The following is a 17,450-nucleotide window of genomic DNA, read 5'->3' on the forward strand; positions in this document are numbered from 1 at the left end:
GCACGGGCAGGTTCCTCAAAGACCGAGCGAAACTCTGCCAGGAAGGTTCGGAGATTGGCAGTAATCGGGTCATCTCGGTCCCACAGTGGTGTGGCCCAGGGCCCTACCCTCCAAGAGGCTGATGATGAAAGCCACTTTAGAGCGTTCAGTGGGGAACTGGCTGCTTAAAAGTTCAACGTGCATGGTGCATTGAGTCAGGAATCCTCTGCACAACTTGGGGTCACCACCGTATTTGCTCGGGAGAGCCAGTCGAAGTTTCGAAGAGGCAGCAGGAGGTGGTGTGCGCTGGTCTGTAGTACGCTGCTGTACGGCGGCAGTCAATGGCTGGATGTGCTGCGATTGCTGCTGGATCTGCTGAGCCTGTTGGGCGACCACTCTGGCTACGTCACGGATGTCAGGCACCTCGCTGGGATCCATGGTTGGAGCCTACTGTAACGCTTGGAGTCGTGGATCCACTGAACCGTCACTAGCGATGGCACTAACCTTACCAGGGAGCGGAGTCTAAGCGGCCGCAAGGCGGGATGGACTTGCTGCTGCAGGCGACCCTCAGGTCGCTACCCCTGGCTTGGTTGCTAGTGACAGCAGGCGAGGCGTGGCAGGAGCAGTAGGCAGAAGATCAGAAGTGCAGGCAGAGGTCTGTAGGCGTAACCGCAGGTGGCAGACAGTACTCAGGAAACAACGGGTTAAGCAGCGGGCAGGAGCTAGGGACCGGGACAGTGGACAGGAACTGGGAACAAGGACTGAGGTCAGGAACAACAGGGAGCTGGGCCAAACGCTATGGGAAGCATGTAAAGGCTCCAACATCTGAGGTGGGGCAGGGCTGGAATTTATAGGAGAGTGTGTGGGCTGTGACCAATTAGGGGCGGACTGCCCCTTTAACTCCTAGACAGCCGGCGCGCGCGCCCTAGGAGGCGGGGATGCGCGTACGATGGACATGAGCGTGGGGCAGGTGAGGCGCCACCAGGGGCCGAAGTGGCAGCAGCGCCGGGTCCCTGCACGTGGACACCGGTGTCTGCAGGACAGGGTGAGGGGGTGCGGCGGCGGTCCGGAGCGCGGTACGCCGCCGCAGCCCTGACACTCAACTGCTGATTGGCTGATCATCAGGAGAAGACCGGGAGGACACTGGGAGGGTAAGTTTAACACCCCCCCTTTCTCTAACACAGTCTGGCCCACAGGGAGTTACGTTCACCCCTGGGGACCAGACTGTCAGTTCCCCCCAACCCCTTAGTGACCCAGCACACAGAGAACTCTATGTACCAGGTCCGCCACCCACCCCAGCAAGGAGGAGGTCATTTAATTCCTTCCTTTCTGGTGCTAGTGCATTTAAGTTGGTGTTTGGACCCGAACATGTGATTGGGGAAAGAGGGACAGAGAAAATTTTTTTGTTTTCTATGGACCCAAACATGGACTTCTGCAACGAAGTCCATGCTGGGGATCAAAACACCAACCCGAATAACCTCAAAAAAACACAGAGAAATGGGCCAGAGACATGCCACATAAAAACTGAGAGGGCACCCTTAGGACAGGATAAGGCTAGGTTTACTGCCAGGGCCCTGTTCAGTAACTGACCCCCGAGAGATCATAATGACGTCACTAGGGTTTGGTGGTTTCCGTCTTGTTTCCATTTATTTGAGCCTACAAAAAAAAATATTACTTATTGCAAGATAAGGAGTGCGACAGAGCTTCCCGAATGGCGCCCCAGGTGAAAATTTAACACTGGCCTGAGTGTGATCCTTGCCTAAGCATGATCCTGGCCTAATTGTGACCCGAGTCTAAGCCCAAATGTGACCCTAATCTAGGCCTAAGTGTGACCCTAGCCTAAGCCTAAGTGTGACCCTACTCTAAGCCCAAGTGTGACCTAAGCCTAAGTGTGACCCTAGTCTAACCCAAGTGTGACCCTAGTCTAAGCCCAAGTGGGACCCTAGCCTAAGCCTAAGTGTGACCCTAGTCTAAGCCCAAGTGTGACCTAAGCCTAAGTGTGACCCTAGTCTAAGCCCAAGTGTGACCCTAGCCTTAGTGTGACCGAAGCCTAAACCTAAGTGTGACCCTAGCCTATGGGGGTATACCTCAGAAAGGGATGCTGACATACACTATGTTCTGCCTGCAAGCCCGACGGACATAGTCACTATAGATTATCCCTCTAGATAAGTGTTACATGGAGTGACAAACACTATTGTTATCACTAGGTGACTATTTTGGGACCATTACATTAAATGAAGCCATTGGCGTATACTCCAGTATAAATGAGCACCCCTCCCTTCAACCCCTATTAAGTACAGTTCCTTTCATGAGGTTAATTGGATCTGTATTCAAACGATTTCAGCAAATGCACTATACTATATCATTACATACAGTACCTTCTCATCATTATTCTAGCAGAGGCGGAGAGCAGGATATAGGAAGCGAGGTGTAGGATATACCAGCCGGGGTCCACGCTGGAGGAGTGTAGGATATAACAGCTGGGGGCCACGCTGGAAGCGGAGTGTAGGATATAACAGCCGGGGGCCACGCGGTAAGCGGAGTGTAGGATATACCAGCCGGGGTCCACGCTGGAGGAGGAGTGTAGGATATAACAGCCGGGGCCCATGCTGGAGGGGGAGTGTAGGATATAACAGCCGGGGGCCACGCTGGAGGAGGAGTGTAGGATATAACAGCCGGGGTCCACGCTGGAGGAGGAGTGTAGGATATAACAGCCGGGGTCCACGCTGGAGGAGGAGTGTAGGATATAACAGCCGGGGTCCACGCTGGAGGAGGAGTGTAGGATATAACAGCCGGGGTCCACGCTGGAGGAGGAGTGTAGGATATAACAGCCGGGGTCCACGCTGGAGGAGGAGTGTAGGATATAACAGCCGGGGTCCACGCTGGAGGAGGAGTGTAGGATATAACAGCCGGGGTCCACGCTGGAAGCGGAGTGCAGGATATAACAGCCGGGGTCCATGCTGGAGGAGGAGTGTAGGATATAACAGCCGGGGTCCATGCTGGAGGAGGAGTGTAGGATATAACAGCCGGGGTCCATGCTGGAGGAGGAGTGTAGGATATAACAGCCAAGGTCCATGCTGGAGGAGGAGTGTAGGATATAACAGCCGGGGTCCACGCTGGAGGAGGAGTGTAGGATATAACAGCCGGGGTCCACGCTGGAAGCGGAGTGCAGGATATAACAGCCGGGGTCCACGCTGGAGGAGGAGTGTAGGATATAACAGCCGGGGTCCATGCTGGAGGAGGAGTGTAGGATATAACAGCCGGGGTCCATGCTGGAGGAGGAGTGTAGGATATAACAGCCGGGGTCCACGCTGGAGGAGGAGTGTAGGATATAACAGCCGGGGTCCACGCTGGAGGAGGAGTGTAGGATATAACAGCCGGGGTCCACGCTAGAGGAGGAGTGTAGGATATAACAGCCGGGGTCCACGCTGGAGGAGGAGTGTAGGATATAACAGCCGGGGTCCACGCTGGAAGCGGAGTGCAGGATATAACAGCCGGGGTCCACGCTGGAGGAGTGTAGGATATAACAGCCGGGGGCCACGCTGGAGGAGGAGTGTAGGATATAACAGCCGGGGTCCACGCTGGAGGAGGAGTGTAGGATATAACAGCCGGGGTCCATGCTGGAGGCGGAGTGCAGGATATAACAGCCGGGGTCCATGCTGGAGGAGGAGTGTAGGATATAACAGCCGGGGTCCACGCTAGAGGAGGAGTATAGGATATAACAGCCGGGGTCCACGCTGGAGGAGGAGTGTAGGATATAACAGCCGGGGTCCACGCTGGAGGAGTGTAGGATATAACAGACGGGGTCCATGCTGGAGGAGGAGTGTAGGATATACCAGCCGGGGTCCACGCTGGAGGAGGAGTGTGGGATATAACAGCCGGGGTCCACGCAGGAAGCAGAGTGTAGGATATAACAGCTGGGGTCCATGCTGGAGGAGGTGTGTAGGATATAACAGCTGGGGTCCACACTGGAAGCGGAGTGTAGGATATAACAGCTGGGGTCCATGCTGGAGGAGGTGTGTAGGATATAACAGCCGGGGTCCACGCTGGAGGAGGAGTGTAGGATATAACAGCCGGGGTCCACGCTGGAAGCGGAGTGCAGGATATAACAGCCGGGGTCCATGCTGGAGGAGGAGTGTAGGATATAACAGCTGGGGTCCACGCTGGAGGAGGAGTGTAGAATATAACAGCCGGGGTCCACGCTGGAGGAGGAGTGTAGGATATAACAGCCGGGGTCCACGCTGGAGGAGGAGTGTAGGATATAACAGCCGGGGTCCACGCTGGAGGAGGAGTGTAGGATATAACAGCCGGGGTCCACGCTAGAGGAGGAGTGTAGAATATAACAGCCGGGGTCCACGCTGGAAGCGGAGTGTAGGATATAACAGCCGGGGTCCACGCTGGAGGAGGAGTGTAGGATATAACAGCCGGGGTCCACGCTGGAAGCGGAGTGTAGGATATAACAGCCGGGGTCCACGCTGGAGGAGGAGTGTAGGATATAACAGCCGGGGTCCACGCTGGAGGAGGAGTGTAGGATATAACAGCCGGGGTCCACGCTGGAGGAGGAGTGTAGGATATAACAGCCGGGGTCCACGCTGGAAGCGGAGTGTAGAATATAACAGTCGGGGTCCACGCTGGAGGAGGAGTGTAGGATATAACAGCCGGGGTCCACGCTGGAGGAGGAGTGTAGGATATAACAGCCGGGGTCCACGCTGGAGGAGTGTAGGATATAACAGCCGGGGTCCACGCTGGAGGAGGAGTGTAGGATATAACAGCCGGGGTCCACGCTGGAGGAGGAGTGTAGGATATAACAGCCGGGGTCCACGCTGGAAGCGGAGTGTAGAATATAACAGCCGGGGTCCACGCTGGAGGAGGAGTATAGGATATAACAGCCGGGGTCCACGCTGGAGGAGGAGTGTAGGATATAACAGCCGGGGTCCACGCTGGAGGAGGAGTGCAGGATATAACAGCCGGGGTCCACGATTGGTTTCTCCGGCAGCTAATCACAAAATCATTCAATTATACATTATCCACCACCCACGCGGCTTTTCCGCATGGGGCGTCTGGACAATGATGAGTGCCATAGATGTCACGCACCCCGCGCGGATTTTTGGCACCTTATATGGTCCTGCCCATACCTATCCGCATATTGGAATGATGTTATTTCCATATTGTCAGAAGTTCTGACTAGGCCCTTACAGATAGACCCTCTCATTTGCCTGTTCGGAGTCTTGGATGAGGAGGCCTGGAACCCCCATGAACGCACCTTTCTTAAAGAGGTGCTTTTCCTGGCACGCAAGGGGATCGCCTTGAGGTGGATGGACTCTCGCCCTCCCACGGTATCTAAATGGAAGAAAATTGTAAATGGTGTTCTTCCCTTCTCCAAAATTGTATACAAAAATCGTGGCTGCCCTAAGAAATACGATAAGGTGTGGGGCCCCTGGTGTGAACACCCATTGACACAATATTCGGTACACAACTATAGAACGACCATTGACTCCATGTTAGCATCTTTGTCAGGTTAAAATGAGTGCCGAGCTGTTAGGCTCACTATGCTACATTCTGTTTTTTTACTACTGCATAATGCTGATTCTTTTATGACTTATGCTGAAGATTGTATGGTTTCCTCTTTTGTAGTTACGCTTGTGCAGAGCCCCTGCGAGGGCAGCTAGTAAATCCACGTTAATGCTTCTGTATCAACATGTATGGTTATTGAACTCTGCACATATTTCAATAAAACGAATTTAAAAAAAAAAAAGATGCTATGGTTGGCCACCTGCCTCCCAGCTCGGAAGAATCGACATGTCAATTCTTCCGCGGGGAGAGCGGAGGTGCAAACTCCCATAGACTGCCAGTATGACACAGAGGCTGTCGGGATTCTGCGTTTTACATCAGCTGCAGCCAGAAGGACACATGGTTAGAGCATGCTCTGTGTCTTTATGGTGGAAAGCCTGACCACTTTGTCTTGGATTGCCCATTCAAGTCGCCACAGGGAAAGGCCAATGCCGGAGGGATTTCCGGGAGGGCCGCTCCTTCGTACAGGTTCCTCCTCATTTTGTTGATAAATGTTTATCACCAGTTCCTTTGGTTTCCAGGCTGTGGCTGACTCCGGGCCGCTCTGAGCTTTATTCCTGCTGATCTCACTCGGGTTACTTCCCTCTGTGTTCTCCCTTTTCGTTCTCGGGTGGCGATTTTACCCTCTGTCTGAAGGGAGAATAACGTTTCGGACCTCTGAATTCATTTTGGAGGTGGGGTGTCAGGTATGGCAAGAGACAGTCAGACAAGACAGGGACAGTGGGCGGGGTCAGCTTAGGGCTCACTGTCCGTGTCTTGTCTGACTGTCTCTTGCCATACCTGACACCCCTACTGTACTTGCTACTTCGGACAACCACGGTGGCAGTCCCTATACTCAATAGAGTGAAACACAGAACAGTGACAGACAAACAAACACAATAAATCCAAGGTCAACAATCGGGGTCGGTGATAGCGGGCAGCAGAAAAACAAGGTTGGCAGACAAGTCAGGTAAACGGTAACAAGCCAGAGGTCAGGGGAGGCGGCAGACAGGATAGAGTGGATACAAGCCGAGGTCAGATAAAAGTACAGAGGAACAAACAGGAACGCGTAGTGGTAAAACTAATAGCCAGCGTCTTGCTGCTGACCATGCTTGCTATATATGAGGTGAAGAAGCCTCATTGTACCGGCGCTCAGATAACAGACCCCCTAGCTGGCAGAGGCCCCAGCCCATCAAGGAACATACAAGGGTGCACAGCTGCAGGGATCAGCTGGCAGAGACAGGGTGACCCTATCCTTGCCAGAGGCGAAGAGGCAGGGCGGGGGGCTGAACAGATGAAAACAGAGCCCTGTTCACACCAGGTTCAGTTCCGTGTGCGCTGGTTGCCATTAACAGAGGAGCACAAGGCCTACTATACAGGAGACTATAGGGAGGACTGGCTACTATACAGGAGACTATAGGGAGGACTGGCTACTATATAAGAGACTATGGGGGAGGGCTTCTACTATATAAGAGACTATGGGGGAGGGCTGGCTACTATACAGGAGACTATAGGGAGGACTGGCTACTATATAAGATACTATGGGGAGGGGTGGCTACTATATAAGAGACTATGGGGGAGGGCTGGCTACTATATAAGAGACTATGGGGGAGGGCTGGCTACTATATAAGAGACTATAGGGGAGGACTGGCTACTATACAGGAGACTATAGGGAGGACTGGCTACTATACAGGAGACTATAGGGAGGACTGGCTACTATATAAGAGACTATGGGGGAGGGCTGGCTACTATAAAAGAGACTATGGGGGAGGGCTGGCTGCTATATAAAACACTATGGGGGAGGGCTGGCTACTATATAAGAGACTATGAGGGAGGGCTGGCTACTATATAATAGACTATGGGGGAGGGGTGGCTACTATATGAGAATATGGGGGAGGGCTGGCTACTATATAAGAGACTATGAGGGAGGGCTGGCTACTATATAACAGACTATGGGGAGGGCTGGCTACTATATAAGAGACTATGGGGAGGGCTGGCTACTATATAAGAGACTATGGGGGAGGGCTGGCTACTATATAACAGACTATGGGGAGGGCTGGCTACTATATAAGAGACTATGGGGAGGGCTGGCTACTATATAAGAGACTATGGGGGAGGGCTGGCTACTATATAAAACACTATGGGGGAGGGCTGGCTACTATATAAGAGACTATGGGGAAGGGCTGGCTACTATATATAAGACTATGAGGGAGGGCTGGCTACTATATAAGAGACTATGGGGGAGGGCTGGCTACTATATGAGACTATGGGGGAGGGCTGGCTACTATATAAGAGACTATGGGGAGGGCTGGCTACTATATAAGAGACTATGGGGGAGGACTGGCTACTATATAAGAGACTATAGGGAGGACTGGCTACTATATAAGAGACTATGGGGCAGGGCTGGCTACTATAAAAGAGACTATAGGGAGGACTGGCTACTATATAAGAGACTATGGGGAGGGCTGGCTACTATATAAGAGACTATGGGGGAGGGCTGGCTACTATATAAGAGACTATGGGGAGGGCTGGCTACTATATATGAGACTATGGGGAGGGGTGGCTACTATATATATGAGACTATGGGGGAGGGGTGGCTACTATATATGAGACTATGGGGGAGGGCTGGCTGCTATATAAGAGACTATGGGGGAGGGCTGGCTACTATATAGGAGACTATGGGGAGGGCTGGCTACTATATATGAGACTATGGGGGAGGGCTGGCTACTATATAAGAGACTATGGGCAAGGGCTGGCTACTATATAAGAGACTATGGGGAGGGCTGGCTACTATATAAGAGACTATGGGGGGGGCTGGCTACTATATATGAGACTATGGGGGAGGGCTGGCTACTATATATGAGACTATGGGGGATGGCTGGCTACTATATAAGAGACTATGGGGGAGGGGTGGCTACTATATATGAGACTATGGGGGAGGGCTGGGTACTATATAAGACTATGGGGAGGGCTGGCTACTACATAAGAGACTATGAGGAGGGCTGGCTACAATATAAGAGACTATGGGGGAGGTCTGGCTACTATATAAGAGACTATGGGGAGGGCTGGCTACTATATAAGAGACTATAGGGAGGGCTGGCTACAATATAAGAGACTATGGGGGAGGGCTGGCTACTATATAAGAGACTATGGGGAGAGCTGGTTACTATATTAGAGACTATGGGGGGGCTGGCTACTATATAAGAGACTATGGAGGAGGGCTGGCTACTATATAAGAGACTATGGGGGAGGGCTGGCTACTATATAAGAGACTATGGGGAGGGCTTGCTACTATATAAGAGACTATAGGGGAGGGCTGGCTACTATATAAGAGACTATGGGAGAGGGCTGGCTACAATATAAGAGACTATGGGGGAGGGCTGGCTACTACATAAGAGACTATGGGAGAGGGCTGGCTACAATATAAGAGACTATGGGGGAGGGCTGGCTACTATATAAGAGACTATGGGGGAGGGCTGGCTACTATATAAGAGACTATGGGGAGGGCTGGCTACTATATAAGAGACTATGGGGGAGGGCTGGCTACTATATAAGAGACTATGGGGAGGGCTGGCTACTATATAAGAGACTATGGGGGGGCTGGCTACTATATAAGAGATTATGGGGGAGGGCTGGCTACTACATAAGAGACTATGGGGAGGGCTGGCTACAATATAAGAGACTATGGGGGAGGGCTGGCTACTATATAAGAGACTATGGGGGAGGGCTGGCTACTATATAAGAGACTATGGGGAGGGCTGGCTACTATATAAGAGACTATGAGAGGGCTGGCTACTATATAAGAGACAATGGGGGAGGGTTGGCTTCTATATAAGAGACTACGGGGGAGGGCTGGCTACTATATAAGAGACTATGGGGGAGGGCTGGCTGCTATATGAGGCTATGGGGGAGGGCTGGCTACTATATAAGACTATTAGGGAAGGCTGTGTGTGTCTAGTATATCCTCTATAGTATAGTGTGATACTACATGTCCTGTACTGCTGTGTGTCTAGTATATCCTCTATAGTATAGTGTGATACTACATGTCCTGTACTGCTGTGTGTCTAGTATCTCCCCTCTACAGTATAGTGTGATACTACATGTCCTGTACTGCTGTGTGTCTAGTATCTCCTCTCTACAGTATAGTGTGATACTACATGTCCTGTACTGCTGTGTGTCTAGTATCTCCTCTCTACAGTATAGTGTGATACTACATGTCCTGTACTGCTGTGTGTGTCTAGTATCTCCTCTACAGTATAGTGTGATACTACATGTCCTATACTGCTGTGTGTGTCTAGTATCTCCTCTACAGTATAGTGTGATACTACATGTCCTGTACTGCTGTGTGTCTAGTATCTCCTCTACAGTATAGTGTGATACTACATGTCCTGTACTGCTATGTGTGTCTGGTATCTCCTGTACAGTATAGTGTGATACTACATGTCCTGTACTGCTGTGTGTCTGGTATCTCCGCCCTACAGTATAGTGTGATACTACATGTCCTGTACTGCAGTGTGTCTAGTATCTCCCCTCTACAGTATAGTGTGATACTACATGTCCTGTACTGCTGTGTGTGTCTAGTATCTCCTCTGTACAGTATAGTGTGATACTACATTTCCTGTACTGCTGTGTGTCTAGTATCTCCTCTACAGTATAGTGTGATACTACATGTCCTGTACTGCTGTGTGTGTCTAGTATTTCCTTTACAGTATAGTGTGATACTACATGTCCTGTACTGCTGTGTGTCTGTTATCTCCTCCCTACAGTATAGTGTGATACTACATGTCCTGTACTGCTGTGTGTGTCTAGTATCTCCTCTCTACAGTATAGTGTGATACTACATTTCCTGTACTGCTGTGTGTGTCTAGTATCTCCTCTACAGTATAGTGTGATACTACATTTCCTGTACTGCTGTGTGTCTAGTATCTCCTCTACAGTATAGTGTGATATTACATGTTCTGTACTGCTGTGTGTCTGGTATCTCCTCTCTACAGTATAGTGTGATACTACATGTCCTGTACTGCTGTGTGTGTCTGGTATCTCCTCTACAGTATAGTGCGATACTACATGTCCTGTACTGCTGTGTGTGTCTGGTATCTCCTCTCTATAGTATAGTGTGATACTACATGTCCTGTACTGCTGTGTGTCCAGTATCTCCTCTCTACAGTATAGTGTGATACTACATGTCCTGTACTGCTGTGTGTCTGGTATCTCCTCCCTACAGTACAGTATGATACTACATGTCCTGTACTGCTGTGTGTGTCTAGTATCTCCTCTACAGTATAGTGTGATACTACATATCCTGTACTGCTGTGTGTGTCTGTTATCTTCTCTACAGTATAGTGTGATACTACATGTACTGTACTGCTGTGTGTCTAGTATCTCCTCTACAGTATAGTGATACTACATGTCCTGTACTGCTGTGTGTGTCTAGTATCTCCTCTACAGTATAGTGTGATACTACATGTCCTGTACTGCTGTGTGTCTAGTATCTCCCCTCTACAGTATAGTTAGATACTAAATGTCCTGTACTACTGTGTGTGTCTAGTATCCTCTCTACATTATAGTAAGATACTACATGTCTTGTACTGCTGTGTGTGTCTGGTATCTCCTCTACAGTATATTATGATACTACATGTCCTGTACTGCTGTGTGTGTCTGGTATCTCCTCTACAGTATAGTGTGATACTACATGTCCTGTACTGCTGTGTGTCTGGTATCTCCTCTCTACAGTATAGTGTGATACTACATGTCCTGTACTGCTGTGTGTGTCTGGTATCTCCTCTACAGTATAGTGTGATGCTACATGTCCTGTACTGCTGTGTGTGTCTGGTATCTCCTCCCTACAGTATAGTGTGATACTACATATCCTGTACTGCTGTGTGTCTGGTATCTCCTCTACAGTATAGTGTGATACTACATGTCCTGTACTGCTGTGTGTCTAGTATCTCCTCCCGACAATATACTGTGATACTACATGTCCTGTACTGCTATGTGTCTAGTATCTCCTCTACAGTATAGTGTTATACTACATGTCCTGTACTGCTGTGTGTCTGATATCTCCTCTCTACAGTATAGTGTGATACTACATGTCCTGTACTGCTGTGTGTGTCTGGTATCTCTTCTACAGTATAGTGTGATACTACATGTCCTGTACTGCTGTGTGTGTCTGGTATCTCCTCTACAGTATAGTGTGATACTACATGTCCTGTACTGCTGTGTGTGTCTAGTATGTCCTCCCTACAGTATAGAGTGATACTACATGACCTGTACTGCTGTGTGTCTAGTATCTACTTTACAGTATAGTGTGATACTACATGTCCTGTACTGCTGTGTGTGTCTGGTATCTCCTCCCTACAGTATAGTGTGATACTACATGTCCTGTACTGCTGTGTGTCTGGTATCTCCTCTACAGTATAGTGTGATACTACATGTGCTGTACTGCTGTGTGTGTCTGGTATTTCCTCTCTACAGTATAGTGTGATACTACATGTCCTGTACTGCTGTGTGTCTGGTATCTCCTCTACAGTATAGTGTGATACTACATGTCCTGTACTGCTGTGTGTGTCTGGTATCTCTTCTACAGTATAGTGTGATACTACATGTCCTGTACTGCTGTGTGTGTCTAGTATCTCCTCTACAGTATAGTGTGATACTACATGTCCTGTACTGCTGTGTGTGTCTGGTATCTCCTCTACAGTATAGTGTGATACTACATGTCCTGTACTGCTGTGTGTGTCTAGTATGTCCTCCCTACAGTATAGAGTGATACTACATGACCTGTACTGCTGTGTGTCTAGTATCTACTTTACAGTATAGTGTGATACTACATGTCCTGTACTGCTGTGTGTGTCTGGTATCTCCCCTCTACAGTATAGTGTGATACTACATGTCCTGTACTGCTGTGTGTCTAGTATATCCTCTACAGTATAGTGTGATACTACATGTCCTGTACTGCTGTGTGTGTCTGGTATCTCCTCCCTACAGTATAGTGTGATACTACATGTCCTGTACTGCTGTGTGTGTCTAGTATCTCCTCTCTACAGTATAGTGTGATACTACATGTCCTATACTGCTGTGTGTGTCTAGTATCTCCTCTACAGTATAGTGTGATACTACATGTGCTGTACTGCTGTGTGTGTCTGGTATCTCCTCCCTACAGTATATTGTGATACTACATGTCCTGTACTGCTGTGTGTCTGGCATTTCCTCTCTACAGTACAGTGTGAAACTACATGTCCTGTACTGCTGTGTGTGTCTGTTATCTCCTCTCTACAGTATAGTGTGAAACTACATGTCCTGTACTGCTGTGTGTGTCTGTTATCTCCTCTCTACAGTATAGTGTGATACTACGTGTCCTGTACTGCTGTGTGTGTCTGGTACCTTCTCCCTATAGTATAGTGTGATACTACATGTCCTGTACTGCTGTGTGTCTGTTATCTCCTCCCTACAGTACAGTGTGATACTACATGTCCTGTACTGCTGTGTGTCTAGTATCTCCTCTACAGTATAGTGTGATACTACATGTCCTGTACTGCTGAGTGTGTCTGGTATCTCCTCTACAGTATAGTGTGATACTACATGTCCTGTACTGCTGTGTGTGTCTGGTATCTCCTCTCTACAGTATAGTGTGATACTACATGTCCCTTACTGCTGTGTGTGTCTGGTATCTCCTCTACAGTATAGTGTGATACTACATGTCCTGTACTGCTGTGTGTGTCTGATATTTCCTCTACAGTATAGTGTGATACTACATGTCCTGTACTGCTGTGTGTCTAGTATCTCCTCTACAGTATAGTGTTATACTACATGTCCTGTACTGCTGTGTGTGTCTAGTATCTCCTCTACAGTATAGTGTGATACTACATGTCCTGTACTGCTGTGTGTGTCTGGTATCTCCTCTACAGTATAGTGTGATACTACATGTCCTGTACTGCTGTGTGTGTCTGATATTTCCTCTACAGTATAGTGTGATACTACATGTCCTGTACTGCTGTGTGTCTAATATCTCCTCTACAGTATAGTGTTATACTACATGTCCTGTACTGCTGTGTGTGTCTAGTATCTCCTCTCTACAGTATAGTGTGATACTACATGTCCTGTACTGCTGTGTGTCTAGTATCTCCTCTACAGTATAGTGTGATACTACATGTCCTCTACTGCTGTGTGTGTCTAGTATCTCCTCTACAGTATAGTGTGATACTACATGTCCTGTACTGCTGTGTGTGTCTAGTATCTCCTCCCTACAGTATAGTGTGATACTACATGTCCTGTACTGCTGTGTGTGTCTAGTATTTCCTTTACAGTATAGTGTGATACTACATGTCCTGTACTGCTGTGTGTGTCTAGTATCTCCTCAGCAGTATAGGACATGTAGTATCACACCATACTGTAGGGAGGAGATACTAGACACACACAGCAGTACAGGACATGTAGTATCACACTATACTGTAGAGGAGATACTAGACACACACAGCAGTACAGGACATGTAGTATCACACTATACTGTAGAGGAGATACTAGACACACACAGCAGTACAGGACATGTAGTATCACACTATACTGTAGAGAGGAGATACTAGACACACACAGCAGTATAGGACATGTAGTATCACACTATACTGTAGTGTGTGTCTAGTATCTCCTCCCTACAGTATATTGTGATACTACATGTCCTGTACTGCTGTGTGTGTCTGGTATCTCCTCCCTACAGTATAGTGTGATACTACATGTCCTGTACTGCTGTGTCTGGTATCTCCTCCCTACAGTATAGTGTGATACTACATGTCCTGTACTGCTGTGTGTCTAATATCTCCTCTACAGTATAGTGTGATACTACATGTCCTGTACTGCTGTGTGTCTGGTATCTCCCCTCTACAGTATAGTGTGATACTACATGTGCTGTACAGCTGTGTGTCTGGTATCTCCTCTACAGTATAGTGTGATACTACATGTCCTGTACTGCTGTGTGTCTGGTATCTCCCCTCTACAGTATAGTGTGATACTACATGTGCTGTACAGCTGTGTGTGTCTGGTATCTCCTCTCTACAGTACAGTGTGAAACTACATGTCCTGTACTGCTGTGTGTGTCTGGTATCTCCTCTACAGTATAGTGTGATACTACATGTCCTGTACTGCTGTGTGTGTAGTAGTGATTCCTTGAGTATAGTGTGATACTACATGTCCTGTACTGCTGTGTCTGGTATCTCCTCCCTACAGTATAGTGTGATACTACATGTCCTGTACTGCTGTGTGTGTAGTAGTGATTCTTTGAGTATACTGTGATACTACATGTCCTGTACTGCCGGGCCAGTTTTCCATAGAATTTTGGTCTCAACATACAATGGTCGTCCTGGAACCAATTAATATTGTAAGTTGAGGAACCACTGTATCTTGTACTGTCTCTATTTTTTGGCAATACCCATTTTTGGCCAGTAGATGGCGACCACACTGGTCTATTGGTTGTACACTGTAGTGCGCATGTGCGCGATCGCGTCTATTGCAACCCAGCAACGGCGTATTCACGTGACGTGAGGCGCGAGGGGCCTGGGAATCTCCTTGGTAAATAATTTTTCCATCTGTGAGGCTGAGAGGTGATTGGATGGACTGTCCTCTGCCCCCGGCCACCCCACTGTCTCTTCCTGCCTTCTCTGTAAGGACTGTCCTCTGCCCCCGGCCACCCCACTGCCTCTTCCTGCCTTCTCTGTATGGACTGTCCTCTGCCTCCGGCCACCCCACTGCCTCTTCCTGCCTTCTCTGTATGGACTGTCCTCTGCCCCCGGCCACCCCACTGTCTCTTCCTGCCTTCTCTGTATGGACTGTCCTCTGCCTCCGGCCACCCCACTGTCTCTTCCTGCCTTCTCTGTAAGGACTGTCCTCTGCCCCCGGCCACCCCACTGCCTCTTCCTGCCTTCTCTGTATGGACTGTCCTCTGCCTCCGGCCACCCCACTGCCTCTTCCTGCCTTCTCTGTATGGACTGTCCTCTGCCCCCGGCCACCCCACTGTCTCTTCCTGCCTTCTTTGTATGGACTGTCCTCTGCCCCCGACTACCCCACTGTCTCTTCCTGCCTTCTCTGTATGGACTGTCCTCTGCCCCCGGCCACCCCACTGTCTCTTCCTGCCTTCTCTGTATGGACTGTCCTCTGCCTCCGGCCACCCCACTGCCTCTTCCTGCCTTCTCTGTATGGACTGTCCTCTGCCCCCGGCCACCCCACTGCCTCTTCCTGCCTTCTCTGTAAGGACTGTCCTCTGCCTCCAGCCACCCCACTGTCTCTTCCTGCCTTCTCTGTATGGACTGTCCTCTGCCTCCGGCCACCCCACTGCCTCTTCCTGCCTTCTCTGTATGGACTGTCCTCTGCCCCCGGCCACCCCACTGCCTCTTCCTGCCTTCTCTGTAAGGACTGTCCTCTGCCCCCGGCCACCCCACTGTCTCTTCCTGCCTTCTCTGTATGGACTGTCCTCTGCCTCCGGCCACCCCACTGCCTCTTCCTGCCTTCTCTGTATGGACTGTGCTCTGCCCCCGGCCACCCCACTGCCTCTTCCTGCCTTCTCTGTATGGACTGTCCTCTGCCCCCGGCCACCCCACTGCCTCTTCCTGCCTTCTCTGTATGGACTGTCCTCTGCCTCCGGCCACCGCACTGCCTCTTCCTGCCTTCTCTGTAAGGACTGTCCTCTGCCTCCGGCCACCGCACTGCCTCTTCCTGCCTTCTCTGTATGGACTGTCCTCTGCCCCCGGCCACCCCACTGCCTCTTCCTGCCTTCTCTGTAAGGACTGTCCTCTGACCCCGGCCACCCCACTGTCTCTTCCTGCCTTCTCTGTATGGACTGTCCTCTGCCCCCGGCCACCCCACTGCCTCTTCCTGCCTTCTCTGTATGGACTATCCTCTGCCCCCGGCCACCCCACTGTCTCTTCCTGCCTTCTCTGTATGGACTGTGCTCTGCCTCCGGCCACCCCACTGCCTCTTCCTGCCTTCTCTGTATGGACTGTCCTCTGCCTCCGGCCACCGCACTGCCTCTTCCTGCCTTCTCTGTAAGGACTGTCCTCTGCCCCCGGCCACCCCACTGTCTCTTCCTGCCTTCTCTGTATGGACTGTGCTCTGCCTCCGGCCACCCCACTGCCTCTTCCTGCCTTCTCTGTATGGACTGTCCTCTGCCTCCGGCCACCCCACTGCCTCTTTCTGCCTTCTCTGTATGGACTGTCCTCTGCCCCCGGCCACCCCACTGCCTCTTCCTGCCTTCTCTGTATGGACTGTCCTCTGCCCCCGGCCACCCCACTGCCTCTTCCTGCCTTCTCTGTAAGGACTGTCCTCTGACCCCGGCCACCCCACTGCCTCTTCCTGCCTTCTCTGTAAGGACTGTCCTCTGCCTCCGGCCACCGCACTGCCTCTTCTTGCCTTCTCTGTATGGACTGTCCTCTGACCCCGGCCACCCCACTGTCTCTTCTTGCCTTCTCTGTATGGACTGTCCTCTGTCCCCGGCCACCCCACTGTCTCTTCCTGCCTTCTCTGTATGGACTGTCCTCTGCCCCCGGCCACCCCACTGCCTCTTCCTGCCTTCTCTGTATGGACTGTCCTCTGCCTCCGGCCACCGCACTGTCTCTTCCTGCCTTCTCTGTATGGACTGTCCTCTGCCCCCGGCCACCCCACTGTCTCTTCCTGCCTTCTCTGTATGGACTGTCCTCTGCCTCCGGCCACCCCACTGCCTCTTCCTGCCTTCTCTGTATGGACTGTCCTCTGCCCCCGGCCACCCCACTGCCTCTTCCTGCCTTCTCTGTAAGGACTGTCCTCTGCCCCCGGCCACCCCACTGTCTCTTCCTGCCTTCTCTGTATGGACTGTCCTCTGCCTCCGGCCACCCCACTGCCTCTTCCTGCCTTCTCTGTATGGACTGTGCTCTGCCCCCGGCCACCCCACTGCCTCTTCC

At 50.6% G+C, this 17,450-nt stretch overlaps 1 protein-coding gene across 1 annotated transcript in view; it reads left to right on the forward strand.

The window, feature by feature from the left end:
- Nucleotides 1-928: 928 nt before the first annotated feature.
- The window catches only part of LYST (lysosomal trafficking regulator), a 442,781-nt gene continuing 426,259 nt past the window's right edge, over nucleotides 929-17,450 (forward strand). The window contains exon 1 of the mRNA XM_069954584.1: nucleotides 929-949. Within this exon, the coding sequence (XP_069810685.1) occupies nucleotides 929-949 (21 nt within the window). The remainder of the gene's footprint in view (nucleotides 950-17,450) is intronic.

The sequence above is a fragment of the Dendropsophus ebraccatus genome, chromosome 15, assembly GCF_027789765.1.
Source record: "Dendropsophus ebraccatus isolate aDenEbr1 chromosome 15, aDenEbr1.pat, whole genome shotgun sequence".
NCBI classification, from domain to species: Eukaryota; Metazoa; Chordata; class Amphibia; order Anura; family Hylidae; genus Dendropsophus; species Dendropsophus ebraccatus.